At 35.3% G+C, this 23,365-nt stretch overlaps 1 protein-coding gene across 1 annotated transcript in view; it reads left to right on the top strand.

The window, feature by feature from the left end:
* The first annotated feature begins 446 nt into the window (after positions 1-446).
* The window catches only part of LOC110030849 (MACPF domain-containing protein At4g24290), a 37,446-nt gene continuing 14,527 nt past the window's right edge, over positions 447-23,365 (top strand). The window contains exons 1-4 of the mRNA XM_020733790.1: positions 447-634; positions 969-1,409; positions 6,690-6,928; positions 19,232-19,436. Of these exons, the coding sequence (XP_020589449.1) occupies positions 1,149-1,409; positions 6,690-6,928; positions 19,232-19,436 (705 nt within the window). The 5' untranslated portion in view covers positions 447-634; positions 969-1,148. The remainder of the gene's footprint in view (positions 635-968; positions 1,410-6,689; positions 6,929-19,231; positions 19,437-23,365) is intronic.

Here is a 23,365-nt window from a genome sequence, read left to right as displayed (position 1 = left end):
CTACAAAGATTTATAATCAATTAAAAGTATTAATGAAGAAAATAGAATAAAATTTATTAATTTAGACATTAATTAAGAAGATAGAAAAAAATTATTAAATTAGATTTTAATATATTATTTTCAAATTTTGCACAACCCTTAACATTTTATGGCTATATAATTAGTGTTGTTAAAACTACTTTTATTCTCGCGTTCACCGTTGGTGGCATGTGCAGTAAATGCTCCCAAATTTGGCCTAATTTTTTTATGCGGACTCCTGACGTAATTCTACGTGCGACAATGATTATTCTTGAGTTATTTTTAAATTATTTTTGATTATTTTCAATAATTTAAAAATAATTCACGTTGTTTATTTTTGAGTTATTTTTAAATTATTTCATAATACTTAGAAATAACATAAAATAAAATAAAAATAACTCTGGGAATAATAATCGCCGCTAAAATGAGACAAAAAGAACACACGCACGAGCGACGAGCGGGAGGGAGTGAGAGAGAAGACGCTGAAATCTGCGGGGCTGTTCCGGCAAGATAAATGATGCTGCAAAGAATCTAGGGTTGTCGCGGCTCGCACTCCGCTGAAAATGGTTTTGGTCGCCTTTGTTCCCTGGAAATGTGTCGATATGGAGCTGAAGACGTAAGACTCCATCTTGTTTTCTATTTTAATTTGGTCACGGAGGATTTGCGGTGCCTTTTTGACTGATCGAGCCGCTGACAGCTCACATCCGTGCTTGAACGTCTGAGCTACTTTCGGCCTGGATGGACTGTTTTATTTTTTTATAATTTTTTTTCCGCTGCAATTATTGCGTTTTTATTGCGATTTTTCTGCTGGTCGGGCTGTGAGGTTTTGGTTTTTTTAAGAGGTTGTTTTAGTGTGATTATGTAGTTAGGGTTATGATCTCTGTTGTTTTTAAGTTGCTGTTACTCGTTCTGTACCCTTTGGGGGCTTATCTGGTGGTTGCATTGATCAGGTACCAAGAAGAGGACCTTGATTTTGTGTAGTAGCTGGTTGCTGTAGCTGCCAGTATTTTGGCAGTGTTGGAAGCCAGTGGGGAAACTTACATTTGTTTTTGGTCAAGGGTTTGCGTTGGAGCTGGGTCGGCACTTGCAGTGGATTTATATTTGGGAAGATTATTAAACGGAATGATTAAATGGCACTGAAGGTTGCACCGCAGAAGGCTGCTGAATTTGCAATTTCATCTATTGGGCTTGGGTACGATATTGCAGATGATATTCGGTTGAAATACTGCAAGAGGGAGTCACCTGTTCCTTGTTTGATCGACCTTGATTGGGATGAGACTCAGGATATTGTCCTCCCTGGTGGGATAACTGTACCCAATGTTCCCAAGGCCATCAAGTGCGATAAAGGTGAAAGGATGCGATTCAGATCCGATGTTCTCTCTTTTCAACAGGTGATGTTCTCATTTTGTTTTCGTCTCTTCCCACTTTCTAATTTCTTATTGGCTTTTTAAAAAAATCTCATATACAAATAAGCCGTCATTGTCATGCCGCTAACTTTATATTTGTGAGGCTAATACATTTTGATGATGATATTCTCATTTCAAAATATCGGGCTCCATTGAAAGTCTGGTCATTGAACTTCTTGTTTTCAATGCAAAAGCATTCTGATATGTAAGATCTGTCTATTTTTTACTTGTTTATTAAGTTTATGTTTAACTGGTTTGGTGCTCTTATTTTGAATCTGGTTTTGACTTTGAAGCTTTTATTTGGAGGTTGATAATGTTTTAAAGAATCACATTTTCTCCTTTTTCAGCTACATAAAACTCACATTAATTCTGTATTGTGTTGTAATGATACAATGGCTTGTTTGTTTGATGGAACACCATATTTTACAGCCATTTGTTATCTAAAACTATTTGGGGTTCTTAAAATTTGATCTGCTATTGACCAACAAGCAATTTGGGTACTTGAAGAGATGAATTTTTTGTTTTTTGGGAGAACTTGGGACACTTGTCTCTTGGATGGCTAAATCCATTTGAGATATCTAAACCACACCTAAATAAGAAACCTCAAGCAGCAGAGAACAAGAATGGTTCGAGCCGTCTTGTGTGAGAGATATTTGAGCAAGTCGCTTAACCTCACAACAATAATAAATAGCATGCATGAACCCAAAAAGTGACAACTTGATTTTAGAGTTTAAATTCAAAATAAAATTAGGCAGATAATATAATTACCATGTTAAGTGAAACCTTCACTTTCAAGACATTACTTAAATGTGAAGTCCAATAAGATCTCCTTTTTGTTCTCATCTTCAATTTGATGATTATTATGCCAATTTTACAGATTGTTGAAACTTGGGGATGCTTTTACACTTCATGATTTTTTTTGGATTCCTTTCAATAACCTTTGGTGTCTTTTGTGATCCTCATCTAATTTTTGATTTGATGATGTTGGTTTGATGGTGTAATCCATGTCAAATGAACTTTGAGGTAGGTATCCCAAATATGGAGCTCAATTCATGGAATTATGTAACATAAGATTGATGAAAATTGAATGTATGGGAAGCAGGCTTTATCCCAAGTCTTCTGAATTGGGGGAATTAAATGTTTTTTGCAAGCATGCTACTATAATTACCGACTTTTTTAAACCATAGATTTGCGGATGGAAGGTTATACGTGTCTTTAAAGTGATGTCCATCGTGGCCCATAATGACTTCCAAAAGTTGCCTATGAAGTGAGAATAATCATCATGGAGAGCCTTGATTGGATATGATTGACTTGGAGGTCCCAAAATGGACCAATATATGATGGAAGAAGAGGCACTTTGTTTCTTTGCTAATGACAATTTGTTTGTACACCGTGAGTACGAGAACAATCATCTAGGAGTACTTGTCCAGTTCATTCAAATATTATGAACTATATAAACTGTTGGTAATACTCCAAAGAAATCCATATAGATGTCATCCCAAGGTCATGTCGAAACCATCAAAGGGGTATAACGTCCTTGCTTTTGGTTAGAGTCTTTGATATGTAGCATATTGTGTATTCCTTAATGAAATTGGCTTATCTAGGTGCATGGCCAATTACCACTGCAAAATGAGAGGCATCGTAATGACTCCAAAGTTTTTAACTACTTTAGATATGTACTTTGCTAGCCTGTTACATCTAATTATCATCATCCATACCATGCTGAGCCTCCTTGTATAGTAATCCTTCTTTGATGGTTAACTTGCTTCAAAGGTGTTTTGAGTCGTGATCAAGTTTGTACATGTAACAACTTGCAAACTAGATAGTATTGAGTTGTGATGGGGAATGATGAGTTAACTTGCATATGATTCAATTGCCCATTCGGCCTACGTTTGACTAACTCCTCTTCCATACTCACTCTCTTCCTTTCTCTTAGTTAACTTCATACCTAGAGATTGATAGCAACCATGAGATAATTTAGCAGAAATAGATTACTGTAAATAGAACTTCAAGGAAGAACTCAATATGATCATAAGCAATGTATCCAGCTTAACACAATGATCATAATCAATGTATCCAGCTTAACACAATACACACAAATTTACCTGGATAATCATGTTAGATAAGCTTCTAGTTAATCATTTTAAGTGTTAAATCAGCTTAACTCGACGCACAAATAATATGTAGAGAATCATGCATTTGGGAGCATATTATTATCCAAAGTTAACACCATACACATTTAGAAGTGAAAATAAAAATGGCTCTAAAGTTGCAAGTGGAAGATGAGAAATTTAGATCATATAAATAAAGAAACGTACTTGTTACTAGATGTCTTATCTCTTGAATTTAAAAAGAAAAATAAACTAAGTGGGAGATTAGAGAAAAGGACTGGATGGCTATCTCGATAATATAAAAAAAATGCCATGATATATATATATATATATATATAACTTTTTCAAGTGAGGTTGTTCTAATAAACTATAAAATTTGTCCAGCTTAACACAATATACACAAATTTACCTGGATAATCATGTTAGATAAGCTTCTAGTTAATCATTTTAAGTGTTAAATCAGCTTAACTCGACACACAAATAATATGCAGAGAATCATGCATTTGGGAGCATATTATTATCCAAAGTTAACACCATACACATTTAGTAGTGGAAATAAAAAAGGCTCTGAAGTTGCAAGTGGAAGTTGAAGGAGAAATTTAGATTATATAATTAAAGAAATGTACTTGTTACTAGATGTCCTATCTCTTGAATGTAAAAAGAAAAATAAACTAAGTGGTGGATTAGAGAAAAGGACTGAATGGCTACCACAATAACATAAAAAACATGCCATGATCTCCCATCCGGCTATTAGAATATCACTTGCAAGTTAACATGTCACTTTTAAGCTCAAATTTTGAAAATAATAATAATGACTAATTGAATAATATTTACTTGGATTAATTCAAATTTGATCTAAATTTATCTTAAATAAGTTAACACATATGGAATAATTCAAGAATGTCTCGAGGCTAACTATGCAAGAAGGCCAAGAATGATGCCACAAGGAATTCCATCTGGCTAATAGAATATTAGGTATAAGGTAACATGTCACTTTTAAGCTCGAATTTACAAAATGATAATCATGACTAATTGAATAATATTACTTGTATTAATCCAAATTTGATCTAAATTTATTCAAAATAAATTTGAAATAATTAAAGAATGCCCCGAATCTATCCTCATTATTATTTTGATAAATAGTGCTAAAAATAATACACACATATTCCCAACTGCAACAATAACGAAAAACAAGTCTTTATTCCACTAAGTGGGTTGGCTACATGATTCCTTTTTCTTTATTGTGTCCTATTAAGTTCTATATTTTTATTTTATTATAATAAATTAAGATCATTTTTATATAACATGCCCAATTATTTTTAGGTCTACCTTTAACTTTCTTAAAATAGGTTGAATCTGAAACATCCGCTCTCTTAACTGGATCATCAAATAGTCGATGTTTAATGTGACCAAACCATCTAAGTTGGCTCTCTCTAACCTTGTGTACCATTAGAGCTACACCAACTCTTTCATGGATATATTTGTTTCACATTTTATCTGTGTGTAAAGCCACTCATCCACCTATTTTATTTCGGGAATACCAATACATATTCCCAAAATAAATAAAAAAATTCTAAAAAAGAGGAAAAAAGGGAACTATTTAATAAAAATAATAGGGAAATTTACATACATACCATACAATTCTTTTGCATTTACATATCTAATGCCTAAAAGTTTGATATGCACATTAATAATACATTTGTTTTAAAAATCTATGCATGAAAATGTGTATTTTACTTTTAGAAGTTGAATGGCATACATTATCTGCATTCCAAATATATAGTCAATAGAGACAACATGCATAGTTAGCATTACAAATATATGGTAACTAAATTTTTGTGCACATTTGTGGTCCGGTGAAACCATTAAATTGTAAATTTTCATGTTCTTTACAAGGACAAAAAAATGTTTTGCAGTAACATGTTTACATATATTTTCAGTTGTTGAGGATAGGCTTCTATTGTTGCCACTGCTATAAAAGCCAAAGCAGTTTCTGCCTTCACACCCATAGAAGCTTGAATATTATGTAACACCAAGCACAAACGAAATGAGATTGAGAATTTTTTTTTCATCCATTTTTATTGGCCTTCATGTTGAACGGCACTTATCCTAGAATTTGTTTTTTAAGTTTGTTTTTTTTTAAATGAAATGTCTATTTCTGCAGAATTTGGTTCTAGGAAATTTAGAATTGCCAAATATATATCACAATTCTAGATGAAGTTGGTAATTGCTAAATATTCTTGTTAAAGTCCTTCTCAAATGTACTGCACTCAAGTTTTACGTGTCCATGTTGATTGCTATGCAGACAGTACCTATATTGGCTGTTTGGTTGGAAAAAAATGAATCTGAAAGTAAAATGATTAGATGGAAAGCAGAAATTTTGTGCCGTGCTTGTGAAAAAAATGAACAGAAAGAAGTTCCAATATAAAATCTATGCATGTCTCCAAACGAATGCCATAAAGAGGCTTTTGATACTAATTTGACATTATTATTCGGGGAAGAGTTGTGCGGTGGACAGGTACTACTTTTATTTAAATCATAGAAGTAATTTCAATATGCTTTTATTTAATAAACCATTGAAGTAATTTTGAATGGAGGATGGGAATTTATAAAGCCAACCCCAATTATTTGGGATAAGTCATTGAGTAAAGTGCCAAAATAGTCCCTTGATTATTTATACGGGGCCATTTTAATTTTAGTATTTATAAAAGTGTTAAATTAGTCCCATACTATTTTTGATGTCGGTTGAAATAGACCCCAACGAGGACATTTTTAGCCATCTTTAAAAGAGCTTGGGACGAAGTTGACAAATTTATGGACTCTAGGACTAAAATGACTTCCAACAAAAAGTTAGGAAATCATTTTGACACTTTTCTCATAAGGCATATAATGAAGCTATGATGATGATGATGATTTAATTGTTGTGGAAACTGTATGAAAAATATTATTAGGCTTTGCTTAATTGTAGCTTTTATTATGACTACTTTCTGTTAATATTTTTTACTTCTTAATCTTGGGAACTCCTTCAGATTTGCATGTTTGGTGCGATATTATTCTGTTTTTTTTTCCTTGGTAGGTTTCACTTATTCAATCATTTTGTGGTATTATTGCTATATCAATAAGCATTTGAAATTTCACTTGCATTCTTATTCAGATGTCGGAGCAATTTAATCAGGAGCTTTCTCTCTCTGGTAAAATTCCTTCTGGCTTGTTCAATCATATGTTCGAATTTTCAAATAGTTGGCAGAAGGATGCTGCAAATACCAAAGCTCTGGCATTTGATGGATGGTTTATATCCCTTTACACGGTTGCTCTTGCAAAATCTCACATTGAACTAAGAGATCATGTCAAAGAGTCTGTTCCATCATCATGGGATCCAGCTGCCTTAGCAAGGTGATACCTGTATCTAAATACTCAAGTCAGAAATTTTATAGTCCTATAAGTGCAGAGTGAATTTCATTTTTCCTGATATCACTACCTTTACCATCTCGTTTTTGCGGGTTACATTGTCCAGCATTGTGGTGAGAGCCAAAAGATCTAAATAAATATCCAGAACAGCAAAATAGTTTAATTGAATTATGAAAATTTATTATTTAAAATTATTGACCACTGAACAAGTTATTTATTTTTATGTGATTTTTTTTAATGAAGTCAAACTTCAGGAATGCTTGACAAATAATAGTTTAATTTTTGGCATTTTTACTTGTTCGAATTTCTCAATATTATATTTAACTGCACCAACAGACAATGTCGTGCTTCCTGAGGTTATTAAAGGATCTAGGATGGTGATTTTAAAGGATCAGAAATAAGCTGGTCACTTGTAGATTACGTTTGGTTTCTAATTTCGGTTTAGTTATTCAACTTACTTATTTTTAAGCTATTTAATTATGAACCATTCCAAATTGATTAAAAGGCTACTCGGCGTTCAATCAAATAATTTGATTAAAATCCACTAAGTGAGACTAGCGTCCCGTCTTGTTAATAGATGTGATCACAATGGGAGTTCTTGGGCTATAGGAGATGCGTGGAGCTTTAGAAAATTTTATATCTTAGTCTAGAGGGGATTACCATCTAATTTATTCAAGGAAATAACCAAAGCAGCAAAAGAATAATAGGAATGTTTATTCTTTGCTAGGGCTTAAGTAGAATTAAGGCTTTATGATGCGGGGTCTAGAGGGGCTGAACCAACTGACCGGATTAGCGGGATGGGCAAGGGTTGATCGACCTTTGGTGTGGGCTTAGTTGATCTCCCAAGGGGAGGGGCTGTTGATCTCATTTTTAGTGAGATCTTAGTTTCCTACTCCCAGAACCCAAAATCTAGCCTTAGGAGTCCCTTGTTGACCATCATAGCAGACTAGTAATTGAGCCCACCTCCCATAAAACTTCGAGCCACATCCTGACTCATTTTTTGTGTAGACCTCACATGAGTAGTCCCAAACACTCGACGCTTAGTTGCAAGGGCTAAAGACTAACATGTAGAGGGGCCGAAAATGAGTTCCCATGGGATCAGACGGCCATAGGTGAACCCGCCATGACTCAAATACTCGGGAACGCCGCAATTCACGCACTCACTGCACCACACACAACTTTGACTTGATTTGACTTGCCCACAGGTTAATTTGTTCGGACGACCCCAGATGACGAAACAGACCACGCCGAAGCGTCCGGAACGTCGACTTTAGCTAGGAAGGACACTCATATTGCTATGGTTTCGCACACGAGCAATTAGCACGAATATCAATGCACATTCTTTTTTAATTAGAGGTGTGCTGGTCCGGGCTCAACTCGGGTTCGATCCGGGCTTAACATGGGCTAGGCACCAGCTCACCTGAATTTGAAATTTAAATTTTAAATTTCAAATAAAATATTTAAGTCTCATATTAATTGAAAATAATCCTGTGTTATTATTTTCCAATTAAGCCTCCTCTGCGCAAGGAAACTATTCAATTACCTGCCAAAGCTCTCAGGTAACGGCTCGCTCATCTTCGGCTATACAAATTAGCCCAGTATATTCCCTGAAAAGGATTCCTCATTCGATCATTCTTCGCTCTCTTTGCTCGATCCCGTCTCCCGCACCGAAGCCGCAGAGCATTCCCGCTCTCTGCTCGATCCCGTCTCCTGCACCGAAGCCACAGACCCCGCTCAACGCCCTCGTCTGCTCGCCTCTTCCCTGCATTGAAGAAGCCCGCTCTCTGCTTGATCCCGCCTTCCACGCCGAATCACCTGCTCGCCTCTTCCTCGCTCGAGAGAAAACCTCGTTCCTCTCTGCGAACTCCGAAGCCCTCACCTCTTCCCTCTACTCCAGAATCAGTCGCCTGCTTCTTCCTCGCCTCCTTCTCACGATCGACTCCTCTGTACCGACACTCTCTCACACCAAACGACCTTAGCCGAAAGTGCTGCAGCTCCTCTTCTTAAGGTAAATGATTTCCTTTGTAACCTTTTTCTTTTATCTGATTAAAAATTTGGTGGTGTATTTATGGAATGGAATTGTGAGGTTTTCTGCTCTTTTTGATTGGGATGGAAATTTGGATGTTAGATATGTTAGAATATAAGGATTGAGTGATATCTATCAAAATTTTCATGAATTTGGATGTTAGATATGACATGTACGCAAATTTTCCATGTATTTATGCTGCTAATTGTTTAAGTAAATTAACTTAAGTAAATTAACAAAAGTAAATTAACAAAATTTTCATGAATTAAACCTTGAGATCAATCTGATTTCATTATTTACAGTGACTCTATTTGAAATTATTTTATGTTGAGTACACCCCTTCATGCATATGTTTATGAAATTGATACTAAATTTTGGGTGTCAGGGATGTAAATGCATAGCACTTGCGTGAGGTGCTCGTAAATGTGTTAAAGGATTAAAATTGTCGTGTTGTGAAAATGAACCTTGCTTGTGGTTAACACCAATCATTATGACCACCCAATTTATAGGTATTTACATGCCTAACGCCTAAAGTTTATTTATTTATTTATTTTTTTTACAGACGTATCACTCAATCGCCATGTATTCGCATATCTAACACAGTGGTGTCAATTCTTATATGCATACCATACAATGTTTATATTTTCTGCATACTCAGAACTTAAACCTTACATCTACACCACCCAAATCCTTAATTTTACAAAATAAGTACCTCTGTTTTTTTTTTTTATGAAGGATATTTTTTCATACTTAGAATTCATTCACTTCTTTGGGACTGTTTTATTCGCTGTTTTGGAAAGGGATTTGGGGACTTTTAAATTATCTTTTGGGACCGTTTTGAGGAGTTTTACTTTGTTGTTTGGAGAGTCAAAAGTACTGGTAAGTACTTGAAATTTGCTGGAAAGTATTCAAAAAAAAATACTAGTAGTGCTGTCCAAAGCTTTAAAGTGCTGTTTGGTGATGAACAAGTGGTGTTCGGTCATAAAAAACTACTGTTTAGTGCTTAAAACTGCTGTAGGAGGCTGTAGGAAGAGCCTAGGTTGCTGTTTGGAGTCGCCAATCGCTGTAGGAGGCTGTAGGAAGAGCTTAGGTTGTTGTTTGGAGTTGTCAATCGCTGTAGGAAGCTCTGGGAAGGGTCCAAGTTGCTGTTTGGAGTTGCCAATCGCTGTAGGAGGCTGTAGGAAGAGCCTAAGTTGCTGTTTGGAGTCACCGATCGCTGTAGGAGGCTGTAGGAAGGGTCCAAGTTGTTGTTTGGAGTTGCCAATCACTATAGGAGGTTGTAGGAAGAGCCTAGGTTGCTGTTTGGAGTCGCCTATCGCTATAGGAGGCTATAGGAAGAGCCTAGGTTGCTGTTTGGAGTTGCCAATCGCTGTAGGAAGCTGTAGGAAGTGTCCAAGTTGCTGTTTGGAGTTGTCGATTGCTGTAGGAAGCTGTAGGAAGTGTCCAAGTTGCTGTTTGGAGTTGCCAATCGCTGTAAGAGGCTGTAGGAAGAGCCTAGGTTGCTAATTGGAGTTGCCAATCGTTGTAATAGGCCGTAGGAAGAGTCTAGGTTGTTGTTTGGAGTCATCGATTGCTGTTGAATGCTGTAGGAAGCGTCAAAGCTGCTGTTTGGGGCGATTTAAGCTTGTATAAGCGCTGTGTGAAGGCTTATGGGCTGAACTTATTGAGTCCGTCTAACAGCTTAGTGGTTACGTTTCTTGTGTCCATCGCGCAGGTTTTGAGCCGCACTTTCTGAGTCTATTTGGTGACTTTTGGACCTCTCTTTTCCTATTGAATTGGAAGACTTTTGGGTCGATTAAAAGATTGTCTTGGGACAAATTTGAGCACTCTTTGGAGAGTCACTTTAATTACATAAGATTTTAAATGTTTTTTTAGGTTGATTCGCTTGCTATTTCCCATTGGATCTGTTAGTTTTGGAAGTGAGTCAACCTTCTCTTTTTCGTTTGTTTTGTTACTTTTGTTATATGGCTAAGTCGAAAAAATGAGAATTTTTGATTTAATTACTTGAAAGACACTTAGAAATATTTGAGGATTAGTTGGAGAACACTTAATTGAGGGTAGAACACTTTAAGCACAAGTTAAAGTGTAGACTTCCTAGATTTTAGGAGCACGCCCTAAGTGAGAACTCATCTATCTAATTCTCAGTGTAGGCCTCCTAGATTTTAGAAGCACGCCCTAGGTGAGAGCTCATCTACCTAATTCTCAGTATATGCTTCCTAAATTTTAGGAGCACACCCTATGTGAGAGTCCATCCACCTAATCCTCAACATGGTCTTCCTAGATTTTAGGAGCACACCCTAGGTGAGAGTCCATCCACCTAATTTTCAGCATAGGGTTCCTAGATTTTAGGAGCATACCCTTGGTGAGAGTCCATCCACCTATTTTTCAGTATAAACTTCCTAGATTTTAGTAACACACCTTAAGTGAACGTTCATCTACCTAATTTTCGAATAAACAACGAAATTTGACAGTTAACCCTGATTCACAAACTGATTAAGACACTAGACATGAAAACGCACCGAGACATAGTCCATGCTTCCTTAATTAAATCAACAGTGAAATTTCCTCAATGACTTGACCTACAGTAAAACCCAGTGCATCGGGATTTGAGCTTGGATATTACACTCAAATTCTCCTGGCAATTGGGGAAATTTGTTAAAGCCACATATGGATCATCAGATTAGGATGAGTCTAGGGTCTAAATGGCAAGGACGATTATGACATTGCTTATTTGTGCTTAAACTAGGGATACGAAGTGAGATTATTAGAATAGTATCTCCTACCTCAAGGATCTTCAATAAGGGAGATGAAAGGATCCATGATACTATTCGCCGATTCTTTGTGGGATCGTTGCCTCCGACACTCTTAGGTTGTCAGTAGTTCTAGCACGATTAGAGTGACTAGCCTGTGGATTATACGACTTTACAAAATATTTATAAAAATAAAATAATTTTTTTTTTTGCATGATTAAAAAGAACTCTGCATAAAAAAAAGACTTAAACAACAACTTTTGCATGAAAAATAAATAATTTTTCTATGAAAATTTATAAAATTTCTATAAAAATTTTTAAAGGTCAACGGCTAGTCATTTGGATTGAGGTTAAGGACTGCCTTCTGTAGATTGTCGGGCTAGTAAATCTTGTTCAAGATCGGGAAACACACAGCCCAGCTCTGAGCCCCCACTTTTACCAATGTCTTACACTCGATCTTGATCTTTCATATGTGGCTAAGAGTTTCTTTTGCTCGTAATTTTTTTTAACAACTCATTTTTCTGACTTTTACGCTGGGTTTTTTCGCCTTGTTTATTTTTCTTGCAAGTTTATTTAAATATGTTGTAAGTCATACTACGCTTGCAATATTAATCACAAAACAGTAGCAGATGCCCGTGTACGCTTTTACAGTTTATCTACAACATTTTACTTTACTATATTTTACTTTTCAAGTATTTTTTATTTACCTGCAATTTGATTACTCTGCATGCAAAATCATAACTGAAACCAAAACTGAAACAAAACAAAACCAAACATTGACGCAAAAACTGTGAAACATAAATCACAAATCTCAAACACTTAAACCCTAGAGCTATCACGCCGACAATGAATTTGGAGCAACTTCGTGGGCAGCGCGACATGGTGTTTAGAGCGTACTACATGTGGAGGTGGTCGTCATTCTACAACAACAAAATGAGTCAACACCAACAAAACTTTCCTAGTTTAAAAAACTCATAGGACTTCAAGATAGCTCGCCTTGCACGACGTAAATCCTCACACGTCCTTTTTAAGCTCATGTACAACCATGTTGTGCGATGTAAGTCCTAATTCGCCTTAGGTTCCGAGTTTGTCGTCCAGAACGACGTAAAACCTCTTATCTCTGCGGGCTATTTGCATAATCAGTTATTATGCAAGTGTAAGTCTCATATAATAAAATTGACAGGATTGAACACTCAAATAACATCTTCTCCAAACACAACCACACAATAAGATAGTCTGGAAAGTCACTGATGTTTCTCCCCATGATCTATGACATCCTCTACCTGTTCCTTTCTTTACTCCTGAAATAACTGTTCATATTTGAGTCATTTTCATTTGTCTTTCCATATATTATCGTGAAAACCTAAACTTTGAAATCTTGAAAACTAGTACTTTTTATTATTATCGAGAGTTTTCTCAAGTGACCCCAGTCATTTGAGATGTAATTAACTATAGGGGCTTGCCTATATAGAGAACTTAGAATTTAGGTAAAATAAACGCTATTTAATCTTTGTATTAGATAGGGAACTAGCAGCCATCAAACTGAAGAAGAGCATATTAGTGGACACAGGGATTTCGACATCAAACTTCAGATTAGGTTGAGCCGACCTTGGATTAATTTGGGAGGATTTACCAATATATGCATGACACGTACAACTCAGCTTAGTGGTGGACCCTCAGAAGGGTGGATCGATATGGATATATGCTCGCAAGTAGACAAATCTCCTCTGTTGTTTTGGGAGACAAATTCAGTCGATAGTGAGATCCAGGAGCTACTTGGGCCGCATTCGACGATTCTTCAACCTAAGAGATTCCAACAACTCCGTCACCATCACATGCAGACAAAATCTTTAAAGAATGAGGTCGAAACTCTCCCAATCCTAGGAAATTGCCGCGGGGATTAGGTTGGTTGAACTGACTGACCTGTTCAACTAGATGGGAATGGACTGACCGACCCTTGGTCTGGGGTAGGTTGGCTGCCAAGCGGAGTGGCCGCCTCCTCTTTAATTATCTACTATTATAAATACACTCTTTTCTTTGTTTAGGGTTAGGTTTTTGCTTTTGTTTTAGCATCCCCTATTTTCCTATCTAGGGTTGTATTCGAGGATAGATGACACTCCAATTGTATCATGCTCTAAGATGGTGATTATTCGCACATACCTCCTTTACCCTTACCTTCTCACTGGTGCCGTAACACCCCCCCCCACCCCCCAACATTATTGTTGTTGTTGTAAATCCCCTCCCTTCTGTCCGCTCACATCCGCCCATTCAACCAGATGGGCAAGGGCTGACCGGCCCTTGGTTTGGGTTAGGTTGGCCGCCTAGAGGGAGGGGCCTCCGCCTCTTTAGTTATCTACTATTATAAATACTCTTTTCTTTGTTTAGGGTTAGGTTTTTGCTTTTGTTTCTATCATGACAGCCTTTATTGTCCTCTATTTTCCTGTATTGAGTTGTATTTGTGGATAGATGGTACTCCAGTTGTATCATGTTCCTAGATTGCGATTATCCTCACATACCTCCTCCACCCTTACCTTCTCACTGCTGCCGCAATCCCCCTTCTTCATTATTGTTGTTACTGTAAGTCCCCTCACTTCTCTCCGTTTACAACTGCCCTTCTCCAACTCCTCTTCCTACTATTGGCCTCCCCTTCCTGTCGTAACCCATCTGCCAACCTCCCCTCCGTACCGTACCCCCAAACACCTGACTTCACACCACACTGCAGCTAGCCTCCCAACCATCAACCTATGTCTTTCTACAACAATCCAATGGCCAACTCACTTTGAGCTACCTATTCAACTCATTCCCCCTGACATCTTCCTTCGATCCTTCCACCACACAGCTTGCCATAAACCCCACTTCCCCTTTAACCGCAACATCGCCTCTCCGACTTGTTGTTTTCTTATTGCAAGTGTCTTTATTTGTAAATTTTTTTCATCAATAATATTTTCATTTCTACTTTGGGTATCATTTTATTACGGAATGATTACTAATTAGACATTTTAGAGAATGTCCAATACTTGAGAGCTTTTGATGGTTCTCATCTCTCGTAGGGTTTCTCCATTGAATGCCTTACGTGTTCTTATGCACCTCCTTGAATTTTTCTTGCTTCTTTCCTCCTTGAACTCCTATGTTTTGAGAAGATTGGAAAAAGAAAGAAACTGCACTCTCTTGATCTCAAGGGAGTAGAGATAGATTCCTTTCTGTTAGAGTGGGAAAGGTTGTTGTTGTTGCGAGATCTAGATATACCAGTTGATGTGATATATATGTATAAATCAAACAGGAGAACGATCGACAAAGTGAAAAATATAACAAGAAAAATAACACAAGAAAATAACAACACAGCGAAACACATATTTATGTGGTTCGACAAATTGTCTACTTCCACGGAGTTGCGGAGGATTTTACTACTTGAGAAATTTACACCAGTCAATCCCCTCGACTTACAAGAGGAAAGTATTATGGGTAAGTGAGAGGGTGGAGGCAATGTTTTATGGAAGAGGAAAGTATTATTTAATCTGCGTTTAAAAATGCTAAAATGGACAATTAATATTCCTAGGAAGTTATTTAAAATAATAATAAAAGACTAATGAAAATCTAAAAAAACAAATTATTATTAATTAATCTAGTAAATATTGAAAATCCTAATGAAAATCTAAGGGATAACTTTTCATATAAATGTTCTAGCTCATACGATAACTAATGAACCTTTTTCTTCCCCAATTACATTAAATAGCTTAGAATGATCCTAAGGCCCTCATTGGATCATGCATGGATAAGCTATCTTATTTTTCTTTCTATGTGCATCTTTATTGTCTCCACCAATTATTTGTAGGTGGTTTTGACCATCTTATTTTAGAAATTGATGGTGCAAGTTGCAATTAACTTCTTTAACTCCAATTTGTTGCACTTTCTTCATGCATTCATGTGTTTTGGAATGATCCACCGTCTATTTAGATTCATGTATAGACTGTTGTTTAAAAATGGAGTTAAACAGCAATGATGCGGGATAATACTGAGTGATGAACCCCATTACTGTCCAAGTTGCTATTTTAACTAATTAGGAAATCCTCTCTCTACATATTCTTTGTCATAGTATTATCTTGCCTAACTATTTGACAATTGCAAAATTGAATGCTTTTTTGACTGCCTTTTTTATAGCATCACTTCTTCTTCTTTGATGTTGTCTTCTTCCATTTTTCCTTCCTATATACTTTAAGTAACCTACAATATGGTCCTTTGCTTATAAATATCATCAAGCAAAGAAGTTTCAAATAACTTTAGATTCTTTACATTAGTTATAGGGTAAATATTCAATTAACAAGAATATCTAGGTTATATTTATTGCCATAATTATCTTATGGAGGATTTTGAAAGGTTAATGTTTGATGGGCTTTAGCTTCCTTACCCTAATTTTTTCAACTTTTTTTTCCTTAACTAACATCACCGTAAGTTTACTACCAAAAAGTGTTGTGGTTTTTAATGTTGTCATGCCATGCTTTATATTTTTATGTATTTTATTAAGCTTTCTACTTTTCAATGAATCTTCCTAGTGCTCTTCATGAATCTTTGAGCTTTTTTCTCCTCGAGCTTTTTATTGCTTCATTCAAACAAGTCAAAAGAGAGTTAATGTCAAAACAAATTTGAGGTAAAAATCTAAAAAGTCATTGTTAGCTCATGAATTTCTTTATTGCAAGAAAATTAGATTTAGAGAATACAAAATACAGATATGCTAAGTTTTGGAATGTTTGGCATTGTAACCGCATAGCATTTTAATTTTTGTTTTGTTCATAGCCTCTATCTTATCATCAATTTATGCGTGGAAGACAATGTTCTCTTTTAGTTTGGTGTCCATCATGGCTAATATTTCTCTTCTAAATTGACGGAGAAATTTTCTGTCTTTAGTAGAGATGATGGAAAATGTTAAGTGAAGCACTTCCTCACGTGCTAAAAGAATTACTTTGTAGTGACTTCTCTAATGGTACTTTTGCAAGGAATCAAGCATACCATTTTGTGAAACCAGCGTCATTAAAGGTGCTAGCGCCTTCAATATGACGTGTTTACCCAATGCTCAAAGAACTAGGTGCAAACCTTGTCTCTCATTTGAACGAAGTGAGATGCTAAATATTCACTGATTATATTTTAGAAAGTGAAATATTAAAATATGGTAAAAAAGTATTTTAAAGTTTTCTTATTTCTCTTAGTCAGTTTAGATTTTTATGTCGGGTTGTCTATCATGGAAGCTATACATTTATTGAGTGGTTAGATGGAGAAGTACAGAGAGAATAAGGAGGATCTACATATGATTTTTATTGATTTGGGAAAAGCTTATGATAGTGTTGGAGAAGGAAGTGTTGATATGACTTATATTCAAGTCATTAAAGATATGTATGCTAGAGCTGTTACTTTTGAACAGAAGGAGGATTGAACAAATATTTTACCATTTTAGTGGATTACATCAGGGATTGGCTTTAAGCCCATATCTTTTGGTTAAATTATGGATGCTCTTATTGGAAATTTATAAGAGGATGTACCTTGGTGTATGCTTTTCGCTGATGATATCCTTCTTGTGGATGAAACTAGAGAAAATGTTCAAGAAAAACATGAATTATGGAGGTCTACATTGGAGTCTAAAGGCCTTCGTTTGAGTAGATCTAAAAATGAATGCATGGAATGTAATTTTAGTAGTTGCTCTAGTGGCAGAGTTATGACTACGGGTGATCAAATCATTAAAAGTTGTGAATGATTTAGATATCTTGGGTCTATTGTTCAAGGTGACAGTGATATAGATGGGGATGTTAGTAGAATTCAAGTTGGTTGGTTGAAGTGGAAGAATGCATCGGGCCTATTGTGTGATAGAAAGCACCACTTAGACTGTAAGGAAAATTTTATAAGATAGTGGTGAGACCTGCAATGCTCTTTGGCACAAAATACTGACCTTTAAAAGAGAAGCATAAAACAAACTTGAGTGTTGCTGAGATGAGAATGCTTAGGTGGATGAGTGGCTTGACACTTAGAGACAAAATGCGAAATGAATACGTGATAGGGTTGGTGTAGCTCCAGTGGCGGACAAAACTAGAGAGTCGTATTAGATGGTTTGGTCATATTAAATGTTGACCATCTGAAGATCTGTTATTCAGTTAGGAGAGTAGATGCTTTAGATTTGACTTATGTTAAGAAAGACAGATGTAGACCTAAAAAGACTTGGGCATATTGTATAAAAAATGATCTTAATCTATTAAAATTAAATGAAAATATGACACTCAATCGAATAGAATGCAGAAAAAATGATTCATATGGCCGACCCAACTTAGTGGGATAAAGGCTTGTTGTTGTCGTATCAACTCAAACACTAAAATAATAATGTTTCCAAATCAATTGTCTAAAATAAAATTTAAATACAACCCAACTGCTAAGTTTGCAGTTTCAATTAATAGTTCATAACTTTTTAGCTTCATGGTTTAAGGCTAATCTAATTGTCATTACTATTTATTTCATATTTTTCATAACCCATGCCATTTTACCCAACAGGACTTGTAGAACTCCAGCTAATGATCAATTTGTATATATTTTAAAAAAATAACCAAAAAATTTTCATATAGGTTAGTGCTAAGCACTTTATTTCAGAGCACTCTCTTAGGCTGTATCTTAGTGACTCCTGCCTGGGTGATGTTTGCCTCTCCCAAGCGTCTAGGTTAGCATTTGACTCGCCCTTAATGGCATGGTTAACTCCATTAGCAATGACGAATAAGTACTTGAAAGTATTTGAAACCCTTAATGTGTTCTGGATTGATCTATGGCCTTTATTGTGTTCTGGATTGATCTATGGTTTTTTCTAGATCCATGCACATATTCTTTTCCAGAATTCATATCCAGAACCTTCTTCATAAATTTAGTTCAAGAAGCTGGAATTTATGCAGGAGTTTCCTTAATCGGAATTCATTTTTTAAATATCTATAAGTTTAGAATAGAGCTTTCGAGTAATCTTTATTTATACGCTGCCTTTTTGTCTGCGGTGCTGTCTCTAAGCAATAAAGATGCATCTTGTATATTTGTTACATCACTGTAGCTGTTGAATGCTATATGTCTTTGAATACCCTTCTCTATTTGGAGTTGCTGATTCATAGATTGTTTCACCCAAGTTTGCAATTTTTTTTCTTCCTGCATAAAAGTTTGTTGGAATTGTAGGGAGGAATTGTTGGTGTGGATGGAAGCATTTGGAGGCAGAGGAAGATGTGGAAGCAAGATTAGGTGTAAAGTGGGGGTGGTAGGGGACAATTTTTGTGACACAGAGGCTGTAGACATAAGAAGGGATAAAGCAAAGTAAATTAATAAATAGAAGAAGGCTTGCTGCTGTTTATAAGGTTCTGTTTTAGTGTTCCTCCTCTGATGGGACCTATGCTATTGATGAAATTGAATAATAACCCACATATGGATATTACAGTTGCCATTATGTAGTCAATTTGTAAAGAGTAAATTATTGATTTTTTTTTTTTTTTTGTTTTATTATCACAGGTTCATGTTCATTGAAAAGTTTGGCACACATATTATTGTTGGTGTGAAGATGGGAGGTAAAGATGTCATATACATAAGACAACAGCATTATTCAAACCTAGAACCTGTTGAAGTCCAGAGAAGATTGAAGGAAATGGCTGACAAAAGGTTTCTGGATGAGAACTTGCAATTTTGCATGTCAGAAGATGGATTGGTGAAGGACAAGGTTCTTTTCATGATTTCCTCTTTGCTTGTCCATATGGAATGAACTTTATTTTTATGCAAAAATATTCTTTGTTTCAAGTTATTTGTACTGTTCTTTTATTTTCTAGAATATTTATATAGGCATTCCTATCTGTAGATAATATCACTAATAGGAAAGTCTTGGCATTATAAGTTAGCTTAATTTGTTTGTTCACCGGACCATAGTATTTCAATATTTGGGTAGGCCAAATCAAGTTGGATGCATGGGATGAATTCAACATGGTTTTATCTGATATAGCAGGTTTCCTATGGCAAGGCGGCTACTGGTTTATGATACAAAATTTATGGCACATTCCTTGGCTAGCATTGTTGTACCAACTGACGGGGAGTTGCATGATGCTCAAGTTGCCGTTGTAACTGCTTGATTTGGCATGATTTTAGAAGTAATGTAAACAACTTATTTTTGAGGTGAATGATCCAAATTTTTTCGGAAAATGAAAGCATCGACTCTTATTTGTGATCTTATAATTTGTCAACTTCTGATTAGTAATGTAAACGACCTTTTTTAGAGGTGAATGATCCAATTTTTTTCTGAAGATAAAAGCATCGACTCTTAGGGTCCATTTGGGGCAGCTTATAAGTGCGGGCGACGTTTTCAAAACGTCGCCGTGCTGTTTGGTTCGCACGTTTTACCAGCTTATCCGAAACTACGTTTGAGTTTTTACACTAAACGCAGGCTGCGGGTCGATCCCTGCGGTCAGCCCGCGGGCCGCATTTCAGGATAAACAGCTTATCTTCAAATGCACAAGCTGCCCAAGCTGCCCCAAACGGAGCCTTAGTTGAGATCTTATAAATTGTCAACCCTTGATTAGTGGTGAAGGATTGCACTTTAGACTCATGTCTTATAAAGCAAGGTAAGTGTTTGAAATTTTGCTATTTCTAATTTAGTCGGCCTTTTTGCAAGGTTCTTGTATATCTTGGTTCATTTTTTTTTTTGGTGTGGTGTGATCTTGAGTAATTCTATGGCAGTGATCGAACAGGCAAGATCTAGTTCCACTGTCTCTAGCTTGGTAAGCATGGATTTCATGGAGAAAATGATTCACCAATTGAAAGAGGCCTAGATTCAACCAATAGGTGTGCCCTGGTACGAAAATATGAACAAGAATGTCACCATGGATCATCTTTGATAAATGAAGAAAAAAAGCTTTGATCTGATAGGACAAGCTATGCTAGCTTGGTTGTATCATTTTCCCTTGGATTTGGAGGTCATCAAGGTTCTAAATTTGGTATAATGTCCCTCTCATATTCATTCTCCACCTTGTGAAAGCTGCTTTTGAACGTATGCAATCACAACATTGTTTCTATTGCAGCCACTCTTCTAGACGAGTGCAGGAAGACTAACACTTCCGCCTTAGAAATAGTTGTGACAGGGACAACTTGTGCCATCTTTCGCTTGAGAGCATGGAGTAGTTCCACCCATAGTTTGATATTACTAAATTGGAGATTTTCAAACACCATTGATCTCGTTCATCCAGTCATTGGATTTGAGGGCACCATTCTTCTCCATATTATCGATTCCTTTAAAGAAGTCTTGCCGCTAGCTCCTCTCCAAGTTTGCAACAGATGAATTTATAGAATTGCCTTATCTTTTAAATAAGGTGGATTGCAAATTGCTTAAAAAAATTGATTTTTGCAATCCCAAATGAATCAAACTGTGTAGTCAAAGAAGATGAGAACTATTCTGCATAATAACCGAGAGTTATTATTTCTGTTTTTGAAAGAAGAAGCATTATGGCTTTCAACAGAAGTCATCAAACAAAATTGGCAAGTTCGTAACATTAATGATTTAATGTAGGATGACTTTGGGTTTCTCTTGCATTTTATGCTTTCATGCAAAGGAAAACTTTTTATCCACATATTTGACGTTTTCTAGTAGCTTAATAACTAACTCTCTTTACTGAAAAGTGTCATCATAGTCTTTAAACCCATTTGATGATAAAATGATCCTAAATATTCAAGAAATTTAGCAAGGATTTGGAAACAAATAAAATCGGCAAGGAAGCAAATTAATTTTCACAAAATTAAAGTTTCGATTTATCCTATTTGACTAAAATCAAGAACATTAAATTAGCCAATAGTAAATTATGTTGAAGAAGTATAGTCAAAGTTACCAAGGTAAGAAGAAACCAGATTGCTTAGTAACTGCTTGGGTTCTTTTTAAAAATTAATTTGTAATAATATTTAATGGTGATAATGGCAATTTAAAAAGATATTAAAGCATGAATCTCTCATAACAATTTTAAATGCTTCTTTCCTGTCTTCATATAAGCTCATCATATAATTTATAATTTAAGTCAAAATAAAGACTGCCTTTAATTTTTGAAAATTATGTTTTTTTTAAAAAAAATTTTAAATTTGTAATTTTTAAGTATATAACATTAAATTGATGGTGCAGGTAAAAACAAAGATTTAGTTCATTTTTTAAACATGGTTTTTAAATTAAATTCTTAAATGATAGTAATCATATTGGATGCAAAATTGAGGATGGCATATTCTTCATTCCATGTGTTCTATGTTATAAAATTATCAAACAATCTGACAAAGGACTATTATTAGGATATGGATTATTAGGATATGGATTATTTAGTTTAGTAAGCTAGTTACTAAAATATATTACATTTACTAATATTGAAATTTGAAATCTCTGTCTGCGGTGATATTTAGTTTTAGTATACTGGGTCAATTCCATTAGTACAAAAAACACGATCAAGCCTTTTTAAAAATTTTTCTAGGCTGGTCCCCATCAAAATGCGAGACATACCAAAGCTAGGTTGTACTCAGGACAAGTTGGACTCGTTGGCATGTTTTCAAGACTGCTCTATTCATGACTTGAGCACTGGGTGCTCTAATCCTTTAATAACAACTTATTTTACATCTATTTGCTGTATTGAAGAATACAACCTATAATGAACTTGCTTGAGTATCTCTTGTAGTGAGCAATGCAACGTGAAATGCACTTTTGATGAGCTGAATATGTGGCCACATGCCTTTTTATTGCCAAGGAATGGTTTTTTATTATCTTCTACCAATTAGGAAAAGTTACATAAATATGACACAATTCCTTTGCATTTACATATATAACACCTAAAGATTGATATTTACAAACAATTTGGTGTCATAAATCTATGAATAAAAATGTTATTCCACATTTAAAAAGTATGGATTGATATTTTTGATGCGATATTAAAGATTTGAGTGTAATATATGTAAATATGAAAATTTAAATGTTAGATGTTTAAATTCATAATATTTGTGTCGTATGATTGTAAATGCCCCAAATTAAGCTGCATTATGAACATCTCAAGCTATCATCATTGTTTCATTGTGCTGAACCCGAGTGAGAGAGACTGTCTAACAAGCAAGCAATAATAGATGAAATTATTGAAAAAATAAGGATGAGATCGAAATTTTGGGTGTTATACTTGAATGTGCCACTTTTTTTTGTAATCTTATAGAGTAAAATAAATATTTTTCATTCATCATTTGACGGATGCATGATACATGGAATTGCCACATGTAGTGAACTAAGTTGTTTATTTGGTAAACTTGGTTGCTTGGCTGCTTCCTGAGATAGCAGATATTTGATAAAAGAAGTTCTGCAACTTCTGTTTATTCACTGAGAATTATTAAGTTTGTTTGAAAATGCCAAGATCTTTGCCAATTTTAATGGTGCATCAAGGGGTGTAAATAAGCCGCTATTGGGTGAGCTATTAGTTTTTTAATGTTTAAATTTGCTTGTAAATAATATATTGGACTTGTTCAACTTCAAATAAAAAACGATTAGATTTTTTTACAAATAAAAATAAAGAAATAATAAGCCAAACATGTTAGACTCATTCTTCTAATGTATTAGAAAATCTATATATATATATATATATATATATATATATA

The sequence above is a fragment of the Phalaenopsis equestris genome, unplaced genomic scaffold (genome assembly GCF_001263595.1).
Source record: "Phalaenopsis equestris unplaced genomic scaffold, ASM126359v1 Scaffold000761, whole genome shotgun sequence".
Taxonomy (NCBI): Eukaryota; Viridiplantae; Streptophyta; class Magnoliopsida; order Asparagales; family Orchidaceae; genus Phalaenopsis; species Phalaenopsis equestris.
The sequence above is the reverse complement of the archived record's forward strand: the minus strand, read 5'-3'. Positions and strand labels throughout refer to the sequence as shown.